The 13,407-nt window shown below is 32.5% G+C and overlaps 1 protein-coding gene across 1 annotated transcript in view; it reads right to left on the bottom strand.

Annotated features, from left to right (window-relative positions):
- The window catches only part of LOC145285798 (cell division cycle protein 27 homolog), a 154,458-nt gene that overhangs the window by 37,727 nt on the left and 103,324 nt on the right, over positions 1-13,407 (bottom strand). Inside the window, exons 13-14 of the mRNA XM_080134175.1 lie at positions 9,506-9,658; positions 74-154 (exon numbers count right to left, since the gene is read on the bottom strand). Of these exons, the coding sequence (XP_079990301.1) occupies positions 74-154; positions 9,506-9,658 (234 nt within the window). The remainder of the gene's footprint in view (positions 1-73; positions 155-9,505; positions 9,659-13,407) is intronic.

The following is a 13,407-nucleotide window of genomic DNA, read 5'->3' as shown; positions in this document are numbered from 1 at the left end:
ACGATAAGCTAAATACTATTAGAGGGGTGCCAGGTTGTTCTATTATAACAGCTTTTTAAGAAGTGTGACTTACTTGAATAGATCGCTGAAAAAATTTGATCGCAGTGTCATGTTCTTTCTGCAAACTAAAGCAATTCCCTGTTGCACACCAAGCCTGAAATTAAATCAAGATACATTCACAACATGAGATATATATATCAGATTATAAAAACTTTAAAACACTCTTCTTAGATCTAAAATATAAATATTTTAAGGAAAAGGCACAGGCTGGAAGATGAGATTTGTAAAAATAACCTAACACATTTTTACAATTCATTTGATCTAAATGAATAGTATAAATAAATATGGAGGACTATAAGAAGGCTACAGCAATGCAGAGAATGAGGTATTGAAGTGATGTGATGTATGAACAAAAAGACAAACAAAAGTTCCGTTTTTACAATATTTTCCCCTTTTTTTAACGATATTCTTTTCGATTGATTGATTGATTGGTTTTACGGCATATCAACCTATGTGGTCATTTAATGCCGGAGTCCTTTGTTTTTTTTTTTAACTTTTTTTTTATTTGGGGGGGGGGTGACTTTTTCAGCCTTTCCTCCCTTTTTTTTTGAAATTGAACTAAGAAATTAAATGTTGTATTTATACATGGATGTGTATATTTGGGTGACTTTAAATTTCCTTAAATTTTCTTATATAAATTTACTTTCCTTAGGTATGCTAGAATATTTGCTGAGTTGACCTTTTCAAAAAGGTCTTCCATATTGCTTTCTGTATAATATAATTTTCTAGTTGGGGCAAGGTCATCACACCCAACTAGGATATGTTTTACTGTGAGTGTCTCCTGGCATGAGATGCACTCTGGCACCGATTCTCCATTTAGTATATAAGAATGAGTAAAGTTGGTGTGTCCTATGCGCAGCCGAGTCAGTATCACATCTTCTCGGCGTGATCTCTTGATGTCCGGACATCGTTCCTTAAGTTCAGGTTTGATTGAGTATAATTTATTCCCCTCTTGCTGACTCCACCGCAGTTGCCATTTTTCCTGTATGTATGCTTTTATCTGGGGTCTAAGATCAGTATGTGGAATCTTAAAATTGTCAGTTGGAAGGTGAGAAGATCTTTTTGCAGCTGTATCTGCTCTGTCATTGCCTTTGATCCCCACATGGCTGGGGATCCAGACAAGAATAATGTTTTTAGTAGTTGAAAGGATATTGATTTTTTTTCTATTAATTTTGTTGTTAGTGGGTTTTCTTGTTTTTGATTTTGTATAGATAATAGGACTGATAGAGAATCTGTGAGAATGATGAAGTTTTTGGTGGTTTCCTCTGAAATTATGTTGAGTGCTAGATCGATAGCTATAGTCTCTGCAGTGAATATAGATGCTTCATTTTGAAGATTTCTCTTCATTGTGGTTTTATGGTATGTTGCTGCACATCCAGTGTGATTGTTGCTTTTAGACCCGTCTGTGTAGATAAAGGTGTAGTCTGAATATTGTAATTTTAAATGTTGAAATTCGTCGTGGTATTCAATAGGGTTTGTGGTAGATTTGGACTTTTTGTTTAGGTTCAGTTTTATTTCTACTTGTTTCATGGTCCATGGGGGTGTTTTAGGCAGTATGAAGTTGTGAATGCTGGAGATTGGAATTTTCGATTCTTCAATGCTTTCCTTCATTCGGAGCCCGAAAGTTTTGATAGTTTTTCTTCTCATGTTAAAGTTCTTCATATTTAGGATAGAAGGTACATTGGTATGCAGGGTTGTTTGGGCAAGACTTCAGTTTCAGTAAATATTGAAGGGCTAACTTTTCTCGCCTTAGATCTAGTGGGGGTTCGTGTGCTTCCGTGTATAGACTGTTCACGGGTGAAGTTCTGTATGCTCCTAGGGCCAATCTTAGGCCAGTATGGTGAATAGGGTCTAGGCTTTTTATATATGATGTTCGGGTTGATCCATATATGAAACAACCGTAGTCTAGCTTTGAGCGGACTAGTGCTCTGTAAAGTTTAAGGAGTGTTTCCCTGTCTGCACCCCAATCGGTATGTGCTACCACTCTCAAAAGATTTACAGCTTTGTTACATTTTTTTTTTCAGATAGTTTATGTGTGGGATGAATGTTAACTTTTTGTCAAATAAAATCCCTAAGAATTTGTACTGGTCAGTAATGGGTATGGGCATTCCTTCCATGGTTAGGACAGGATCATTATGCATGTTCTTTAGTTTGCAGAAATGCATGCATTTCGTTTTTCTTTTGGAAAATCTAAATCCATTCTCTTCCGTCCATCTCATTACTTTGTTTAAGCACAATTGAAGCTTCCTTTCTATTATAGATATATATCTAGATCTACAGCATATTAGGAAGTCATCCACATATAGGGAGCAATCTACCCCAGGGTTAAGGTTTTTTACAATGTTGTTAATTCGGATACTGAACAGGGTCACTGACAGTATACTCCCTTGAGGTACTCCATTCTCTTGTTCTTTCAAGTCCGAGAGAGCTGTGCCAACCTTTATTCTGAAGCGTCTATTTTTTTTAAAATTTTCAATAAAAATTGGCATTCTGCCTTTTAGTCCAAGCGCCTTCAGATCCCTTGTAACACCGTACTTCCACACAGTATCGTAGGCTTTTTCCATGTCAAAAAACACTGCTGTTAAATGTTCCTTCCTTACAAAGGCTTCTCTGATGAAGGTTTCAAGTCTGACTATGTGGTCTATTGAACTTCGGTTTTTCCTGAATCCTGTTTGAAATTCTGTAATAAGATTCTCTGTTTCCAGGAACCAGATTAGTCTTTTGTTTATAATCCTTTCCATGGTCTTACAAATGCAGCTTGTTAGAGCTATTGGCCTGAAATTCAATGGATCTGAGATGTTACTTGATTGGGATTGGATGTTTGAGTTTTCAGATTTGGGGATTGGTATTATTGTGGCCTCTTTCCAGGTCTCGGGTACGTTTCCACTGGACCATATAATATTGAAAATTTCAAGTAGGTATTTCATTGAGGTTTCTGGAAGTTTTTTGAGGATTTCATATGGAATTTCATCGGGCCCTGTAGCTGTGTCATGGGATTTGGTTAGCGATTCTTTTAATTCAGGCAAGGTAAGAGGTTGGTTATATTTTTCAGTATTTTGTGATTTAAATAGAATTTTCTTTTTCTCTTCCTTTTCTCTAATCTTTTTGAATTTCTCTGTCACATGATGAAATTTTTGATAAATTATCTGCCAGGTTATTGGAAATGTCTTTTTGATCGGTGTATATTTTGTTGCCTTTAGAGATGTGGGATATTGGTGTACTACTACATTTTCCTTCTATTTTCCTCATCATGTTCCAAACTGTTTTCGCCTTGGTATTCACATTAATTTTGGATATATAATTTCTCCAAGTTGTTCTTTTGGATTCCTTTATGATTCGTCTGGCTTTTGCTCTGTTGTTTTTGAAGAAATCCAGATTTTCGCTTGTTGGATACTTTTCGAATTTTCTCAAGGCAGCTCGTCGAGCTCTGAGTGCTTTTCTGCATTCTTTTGTGAACCAAGGTTTGTTGTGATTGTTGGTTTTGGTTGTTTTCGGTATGGTATTATTTGCTATGTTTGTCAGTGTTTTAATGAAGTAGTTCAAATGGTCATCTTCATCATTCTTTTCGATAATTAATTGGTTTTTGCACTGTTCCTGGAAGTCTTCCCAATCCGCTTTATGTAGGTTCCATTTGGGTGTTTTTTGTTCAGTGCTAGTACTTAGACTTTCCAGGATGATTGGGAAATGATCACTCCCACAGGTGTCATTGTGTACTTTCCAGTCATAGTCCATATATATGGAAGGATCACATAAGGTAAGGTCAATGGCGGTGAAAGTACCTGTTGCTGGATACATATAGGTGTAGTTTTGATTATTAAGGAGGCATAGATTATTTTTATTTATTATGTTTTCTATTTCTTTTCCTTCTTTATTTGTTTCTTTACTTCCCCATATTACATTGTGACTGTTGAGATCTCCTAGTAGAAAAAAGGGTTTAGGGAGTTGTTTTATTAATTGAGTTATCTCAGTTTCATTGATTGTATCTTTTGGAGGGATGTATATTGAGCAAAGTGTTATAGTTCTATGTAGAGTCACTGAAACTGCAATTGCTTGCAAGTTTGTGTTTATATTTATTTGTCTTTGAGGGACTTCATTCTTCACGAGTATTGATGTGCCTCCAGAAGCTCTGTCCGTATCTTTATTTATGTAGTTGTAAGATGTGTAGTGTTTTATGTTGATGGTATTATTTTCTTTCAGAAAGGTCTCCTGTAGACAGACAAGTGCTGGGCTCATATTTGTTATTAATAATGTGAGTTCATTTTGGTTTGCTTTTATCCCTCTGATATTCCATTGTAATATTTTGTTCATCATTTGGAATTGTGTTCAACTTCCATCGTCTCCAATCCCTCAAATCTATTTTCTGTCAGAGTCCCTGTTCGAGATATAGATCGGGATCTTTCTTTTCCTGTTTTTGTTTGTTTTTTTTTTTTGTCTGGGGGGATTTTTGATTCTTTTCTGGCTTGTGATGTGTTTGATGGTTGTTCGGTCGTTTTTGTAGAAATGGTTTGTGGTTTTGTTTCTTTTTGTGGTTCAGTAGTGTCTTTACTTAATATTATCCTTGGATTGGTTGCAGACATTGCACTATTCATTTTCCTCATTTCTTCTAATAGTTCTTTCATTTCCTTTATTAGTTTGCTTAGGACATCAATTTTCTTGTCAGTTGTATCCGTTACATGTATATGACCATTTTGATTGTTGATTGGAGTAGTTTTTTTAGTTGCATCTGCATATGTTTTAGTTTCGATGATTTTCCTGGCCTCTGGGTAGGATATATTTTTTATATGTTTTAGTTTGGTCACTTCTTTTTCTCTTTTCCATATTTCGCAATATCTAGAGCCAGCGCCATGGTTTCCCAGGCAGTTGGCACACTTGAAATCTTTTCTGCAGTCAATGTGTGGGCCGCTTTCTCCACATCTTCCACACACTGGTAATCGTGTGCACCGATCTTGATGGTGTCCAAACTTCTGGCACTTGAAGCATTGGAGGGGGTTTGGAATATAAATTTCTACATTTATTTTCATATATCCAACTTTCACTTCTTTGGGTATGGTGAGGGAATCAAAAGTTAGTATATATGTATTGGTATCGATTTTCTCACTGTTTTTTTTTTTATTTGAACTCTGCGAACATCTAACACATTCTGTTTCTGTAAGTTTGTCCTGATTTCCTCCAAGGGACAAAGTGCAAGTTCGTGGCTTTTCACTACTCCTTTGCGGGTATTTAGGGTTGGATGTCTGTAGCATTTGACTTTGATATTTTCAAATAATTTTAGTTTCAATATTTCTTTAGTTTGTTCTTCGTTATGGGTTTCTATTAGTAGGCTGCCGTTAAATTGCTTTTTAATAGACTTTGGTTTTAGAGTTTTAAGATTTTTTTTCAATTTTAAAAGGTGATAGTTTGCTCAAAGGAGTTTCCTCCATTGATTCTATTACTACGAATGTTGAGTTTCTTGGTTTTATCGTCTCTTCGTCAGAGCTACTGATGTCAGAGACATCAGAGTGGGTTCTCTTTGGGTGGTTGGGTGGTTTTTGGGAGGAATAAGCCATATATTTTGTTTTCTTTTTTCGTCATCTTTGTTTCCCACCCACCTCAGAGTCCTATTTGGGAAGATCCTGGGGGGAAACCCATTCGCCCAGCCTCTACAGGGATACAATGATGATATAACCGACTTTGGTGGTATCATAATGATTATCTGTTCTCTCTTGATATTGCTATGGGATCTGTAGCAATCCTGAGGGGTTTACAGCCTCGTCATCGATATTCACACCTAATCGATTGACCCTCAGCCACCGCTTTCCATCATATATTAGGGAGTAGGGTTATTTGTGGGAGAGGGGGGGATGTGTTGTATTAGTAGTGAGTTTTTGGAATGGGCAATATATGGTGGGGCTTGGCGTGACTGGCCGATTGGTCGGATCGGGCCTCTCCGACCGCTCGTCTAATTGAAGTAAGGGCCAAAGTAATGTGTTGCAGTGCCTAAACTTCTATGTATCCTGGTTTAGGTTCGCTCAATCACCAGGATCACGTCCTAAGACTTTACGGGTAGCAACCCACGGCTAACTGGTTGCCCCATTGAGGGATTTTTACCCTCTGCAGAGGGGCAGTCGGTTTGTTCTCATGCCCTACCGACAGGGCAAAAAAATAAATAAATAAATAAATAGATAATTTAATAGAATATATTTGTTTTCTTTTTCTTTCTTTTTTTGTTGTTTCTTTTCCTTTTTAAAATCTGTTTCTATTTAACCCATAGTTGGGACTAACAGGTACTACCACTCCGGGTCAGGGTGGACCTGGGAGCAATGGCAATTAAGAGGTGGCTCCACACTCCCCAAGCCCGTAAGCCGGACCTCACCATTGGATGTAGTTTAAGGTCATATCCAGGACCGGGAGTAAGGTAGGAAAAAATAAAATAAAAAGGGAAGGGAGATAGGCTGTTGTTTTTGTTTTTGGCTTTGCAGAACATAATTAAGTTTTACAAAAAAGATCAGAAAACAAAAAAAATGTCAATGTAGGTGCATTTCGTCTCAGGAAGCCACAGGGCAGCCTGATCTGGTAGCAGCAGGGATATTCTTTTCGTACCTTTCTTTTTGAAAAAGGGATAATATTCTTGAAATATTGAAGACTTTCACCATTCCAGTCATTTCAAACAGTAATTCCATATTTACTGACTTGCATCTATGATTGTTTTGGAAAATATAGATAAGAATACTCACAAGACTTTCTTTTTATTCATTTATTTACAAACTATTTTCCTCATCTTCTATAGTTGCTGTTTCACAATGTTTCAGCCAACTATTCCACCGACCTTCATCAGGTTAACTGCAACAGGATAGGAATTCTGAATCTTCAACTGTATCTTCAGTAATTACTGCCTTCCATAGTTGTCGTCTCACCATGTTTCGAAGATTCAACATTCCTATCCCGTCGCGGTTAACAACCTGATGAAGGCCAGAGGAATAGTTTACCGAAACGTTGTGAAACAAGAATTCCATAAATTAAAATATAGGATTTTGTTTTCGTTCACATCGCTTCAACACCCGGTTCCACCAGAAATGCTTCACGCAAACTACTTTTTATTTTTTTACTATATATATATATATATAAATTATCTTTTATGTTTTCAAAGTATCGAGGTTTTCAGTTCATGGATTATGATGAAAATATTCAAATTTTGAATTTGACAAAATAAAAAGCTTGTACATAAATTATTTCCGTTGGATCGAAACGGCAAAAGACATGCAATAAAATTATTACCATTATCATAACAAAATAAAGAAAAAAGAAAATTGGGAAAGTTTGTTTTTTTTTCCTCCAAAATGAATAGGATAAGGAATTTTGACATTTAAATATAGAATTTGGTTTTATGATGAAGGATTAAAAAAATTTTTTTAAATCCACAGATTATCAAATCAAATGAAAAAAAAATAGTTGTTAATTATGCAATTTGACAAAGAAATATTTCCAGGTCAACAAGCCACGAGTAAAAATCTACTCTCATCCTGACTAATGTTTGTTTGTTTGACCAGCATATCGACCTTCTTTGGGTCATTTAATGCCGTATATAAAATTTTAATTTTTAGATGCTTTTGAAGTTGATTTTCGTTGGATACATTCAAGTAATGTTTTGGTATAGTTTTTTATTTGATGGTATTTATATTTTATGGTAAAGATTTGCTCTTTAGGAAATTTAGAATAGCTTTAAGGTTTTCTTTTTTGAAGAGTTCTTTTGTGGCCTTGTAGTAGTGGTGACGAATTTGTGTGAGATCATAGCAGTCAAGTAAAAAGTGTTTCACCGTATAAGGTTTGTGACATGGTATACATTTGGGAGGTTCTTCACTTTTTAATATGTGGGAGTGAGTTATGTATGCGTGTCCTATCCGGATACATGATTAGACTACTTCTTTACGTGATTTCCTGGTATCTAGTAGGTTTTGGGGTTTTTTTTTTTTTTTTTTTTTTTTTTAAGTATAGGCATAATTCGGAAGAGTTTGTTGTTTTGGCAATTGTTCTGATTTTCTTGGCATTTCTTTAGCTCACAATGTAAAAAAACAAAAAAAACAATTGACATTGTAGTTTGAATATGGGACCTTTATGTCGCTTATTTGAAGTATTTTTGGTCGCCATGTCAGCTTTTTTAAGTGACTAGGAATTCAACAACAGAAGAAAGTTCTGTATTGTATGATAGAATGGATCTTTTGTAACAGTTTGATTAGTAAGGCATTGTTTAGTTTTTGAGTTTTTAATTATTATAGTACTGATAATGAATCTACAAATATTATGAATTTCTTGGCATTTTCGTTGGTGATAATGTCTACAGCCAAGTTTATGGCTGTAAATCCTACACTATAGATTGAGGAGTTATTTGGTAACCTTTTCTGTCGAATAGTCTTTTCTGAAATAGCGGCACATCCCACTTTGTTTTGATTGATTTGATAAAATTATCCTGGAAATCTGTTCTGGCAAAAAGTTTAGCCTATCAACAGCTCCATGGTCATTTCAAGCCAAAGAAATGAGGTGTTTTTATTATTGTTTTTTGGGGGGAGGGGGGGGGCAGTCTTAATAGAATAGGTATTCTTTAATTTTCAGTATATCAAGGTGAGTTTGGAGGAGTTTTGTAAAGGATTGGAGTTGAAATTTTTTTTTGGAAAAGTAGATTTATATTTTGGAAAAAAGTTACTTGTTTCAAGTATTTAGGATTTTTTTTTTTTTCATTTATATTTTCGAAGAGATCTTTATGCTGTGATGTTTTTGGTGTAAGGGGGCTAAGTCAATGCAGTTTATTAGGAAATGTTTAACTGTAATTTTCTTAGCAGGGAAAGCATTCTGGTGGGTTTTCTTTGATCTTTGGAACCATCCATGTAAATGTGTGTCCAGTTTGAGTAAGAATCTAGAATGTTTAGTTTTTCTCTATTACTCTGACTAATGTTTGTACAAAATTTTTTTTTTTAAATTCAAGGAGTGATTATTGAGAAAAGTACAAACAGACGATTTGGGGGCAATTTTACCTCTATAATGGGTCCTAGGGGAACAACCAGAGTTATCCCAGAAAATCCATTCTGGCAAAAATTTACTTCTACCATGACTAATGTTCGTGCAAAATATCAAAAAAAAAAAAAAAAAAAAAAAATCCAAGACAGTTATTGAGAAAAGTGAGAACAAACGAACAGGAGTGAATTACTCTGTCCAATCTCTCCTTTGTCGGGGGGACTAGAAAAAAAAAAAAAAAAAAGGATTAAACAGAAACAATATTTGTATATTCTGAAACACTTGCTTAATATTTTGCTATGAGCTTTAATAAATCATCTTCATGATATTAATAAGATTTAATTCAAAGTTACCAAATTGTTTCCTATCAACATTATACATAAACTTTTGTTTAAAACAAACTTCCATGGAGAAAAAAAAAAATTTTGTAAAGAATCATAAAAAAAATTTGCCATTTTACCTCTGGGGCATTTTTATTCATATCCGTTAATTCCTGTGCTAACGCAGACAATTCAACTTCTCGTTGCAATTGCCACAAAGCAGTGCTGTACAGATCCATGCCTTCCATATGATACGGTTCCAATTCACGCAATTCAGCAAAAATTTTCTCAGCCTAAAAACAAAAAAAAAAACTTAATTATAACACATGAGGACAATGATAAAAAAAATATTTTTTTTAAATATATTTTTCTGTCCTCGGTCAGTAAAGAGGAAATCCTTTTATACTGGAATAATTTTAATTTTTGTTTCAATCCAAAGTGCCATTTTTAGGAAAGATTTCCACAGATTAGAAAACCTTGTATCTAGCTCTGCCAGCATAGGGAGGAAAATAAATAGGAATACATATAATTGTAACAAATATTTTTAAAAAATATACATATAATTGTAACAAATATTTTGTTAAAAAAATACATATTGTAACAAATATTTTTTTTAAAAATACATAATTGTAACAAATATTTTTTAAAAATACACAATTGTAACAAATATTTTGTTAAAATATACATATAATTGTAACAAATATTTTAAAAAAATATACATATAATTGTAACAAATATTTTTAAAAAATATACATATAATAGTAACAAATATTTTTTTTTAAAATACATATAATTGTAACAAATATTTTTTTAAAAATACACAATTGTAACAAATATTTTGTTAAAAAAATACACATAATTGTAAAAAATATTGTTAACAAAATACACATAATTGTAAAAAATATTGTTAACAAAATACACATAATTGTATCAAATATTGTTAACAAAATACACATAATTGTATCAAATATTGTTAAAATACACATAATTGTATCAAATATTGTTAACAAAATACACATAATTGTATCAAATATTGTTAACAAAATACACATAATTGTATCAAATATTGTTAACAAAATACACATAATTTTAACAAATATTTTGTTAAAAAAATACATATAATTGTAACATATTTTGTTAAAAAAATACATAATTGTAACAAATATTTTGTTAAAAAAAATACATATTGTAACAAATATTTTGTTAAAAAAAATAATTGTAACAAATATTTTGTTAAAAAAAATACACAATTGTAACAAATATTTTGTTAAAAAATATAATTGTAACAAATATTTTGTTAAAAAATATAATTGTAACAAATATTTTGTTAAAAAAAATACATATAATTGTAACATATTTTGTTAAAAAAAATACACATAATTGTAACAAATATTTTGTTAAAAAAAATTTAAAAAAAAAAAAAAATTTTATTTGCACAATGAAAATTGAACGATTTCAAACATAACTAAGAATCATTTTTTTGTTAGTTTTTGATTTTATTAAATTCTATTTCCATCCCCAGTCACCTTTTATATTTTTTATTTCTTTTTCCAACCAGTTCACAGGCACGGAAATACAAAATCAAAGAACTTGCAAAGTGTGGACTTCATCCATCAATGCAAACATGTTTAAATTTACTAATTCATTTATAACTAATTCAACTCTACACTGCCAAAATAATCAGTTTCCTTTCACATCTTTTAATGAATTCTTGTAATGATTTCCAATGTTGGGGGACCAGACAAAGGCTCATAATAAAAAAAAAATTTTTTTTTTTTATTAAGTGCAAAAGAAAAACAATTTTTTTTTCTTTTTTAATATTTTCATATTTAACTTTATAATTTAGTAATGATCAATTGTTTTTTCAGTATATTTTTGCCTGACAAAATTAAATTTTAAAATTTTTTTGAAACTTGTAAACTGCATTCTTTTAAAGGTTACTTAGCAAATCTATGCAAAGTTTTGTTTTTTGTTTTTTTAACACATACATAAATAGCCTTCACTCCAGATGGGTTGAACTGTTTTCCTCCAATGGAGGAAGTATCATAGAAATATCAAATTCACAAGCGATCCCGAGTCACATGTATATTTCAGTCAGAGGAAATCAGGAACACACAGTTTTTGCATGCAGGTGTTGATGTCCTTCTGCATACAGTGCTTGGTATTCCCAAATAGTCACTCATCTGGTACTGGACAAGGCCCAACATTGCTTAACGTTAGTGATCTAACAAGAACCACTGTGTCAATATGATTATGCTATATATATATATATATATATATATATATATATATATATTACAGGAAGCGATTTTGATGTTATGTTGTATGGTAAAAATGGCACAAAGTAAAAACTGGAGTGTGCAGGACTCAGCTCTTTCCTCTACAGTTTTAAATAAGGTTTAAATTTCTCCAATATTTTCTTATTTTCCAAATTTTTTCAGATGAGGATTAATAATTCATACTATTTGGACAACTGTTTACACCTCAAAAATATTTAGAATTAATGATTCCAATATTGTTTGTTTGTTTGTTTGCATATCAACTTCGGTCACTTAATGCTGTATACAAGATTTAAATTTTTTATACTTTTAGAGTCGATTTTCGCTGGGTATATTCGGCCAATGTTTTGGTATAGTTTTTTTATTTGATGGTTTTTATATTTTATGGTAAAGATCTGTTTGTTTTAAGAAATTAAGAATGGTTTTAGGGTTTGTTTGTTTTTTTTTCAAAAAGTTCTTAAGTTTGTAGCCTTGTAGTAGTGTTGATGAATTTGTGTGAAGCCATAGCAGTCAAGTGTTTCACTGTATAAGGTTTGTGACATGGTATACATTGGAGAGGTTCTTCGCTTTTTAGTATGTGGCAGTGAGTTATGTATGTGTGTCCTATCCAGATACGTGATAAGACTACTTCTTTAAATTATTTTCTGGTATCTAATAGGTTTGTTTGTATCTAGAAGGTTTTGTTTTTTTTAAGTATAGGAGTAATTTGGAAGAGTTTGTTGTTTTGGCAATTGCTCCAGTTTTCTTGCCATTTCTTTGTGATAAAATTTTTTATTGAAGGTTTGTAGTCTGTATATGGGATCTTTATGTTGCTTATTTGGAGTTTTACGGAATTTTTAGTCACCATGTCAGCTTTTTCAAGTGACTAGGAATTCAACAGAAGAAAGTTTTGTATTGCATGATAGAATGGATCTTTTGTAACAGTTTGATTAGTAAGGCATTGTTTAGTTTTGAGTTTTTAATTATTATAGTACTGATAATGAATCTACAAATATTATGAATTTTTTGGCATTTTCGTTGGTGATAATATCTAGAGCCAAGTTTATGGCTGTAATTTCTGCATTATAGATAGGAGTTATTTGCTAACCTTTTCTGCTGAATAATGTTTTCTGAAATAGTAACACATCCCACTTTGTTTTGATCTTTGGAACCATCCGTGTAAATGTGTGTCCAATTTGGGTAAGAATCCAGAAGGTTTAGTTTTTCTCTATAGTCTGAGGGGTGAGTATTGGATTTAGAATATATTGTCAGGTCTATTATAACTTTTGGTTGATTTAACAGCCAGGGTGGGAGTTCTGTGAGATTTTTCTCGTGGATGCTGGTTTGATCTTTGTCTGTAAGTGGTTTTATTGTTTCTTCCATATAGAGACTAAAGGCTTTAATTGAATTTTATTTTTATTTTTGAATAGATGTTTGTAGTTGGGATTGAAAGTGCATTGATAGGCAGAATTTTGGGGATTTGATTTTAGTTTTACATAATATTGTAAGCCTGATTCCAATATTGTATTGAATTTTATGTTAGGTTTGTTTAGAAGGCAATTGTCACTCAATATATGTGCTGCTTTGAAATGTCTTACAAAAAGCAGAACATTAGAAAGTATTTTTACTTTGTCCCATAAGAATAGACTTCTATTTGCTCTCTATATGTGGCCAGCTATACAAAACTAACATCTTCATATATTACAGTTCTCCCATTCTCTTCTAGCTTAACTTCTAGTGGCATATCTCATCTTTGTATAATTTTTCCACATTTATGTAGAATT

Source organism: Euprymna scolopes, chromosome 10 (assembly GCF_053919585.1).
Source record: "Euprymna scolopes isolate OS-2025 chromosome 10, ASM5391958v1, whole genome shotgun sequence".
NCBI classification, from domain to species: Eukaryota; Metazoa; Mollusca; class Cephalopoda; order Sepiida; family Sepiolidae; genus Euprymna; species Euprymna scolopes.
This window is presented reverse-complemented; position numbering and strand designations above follow the sequence as displayed.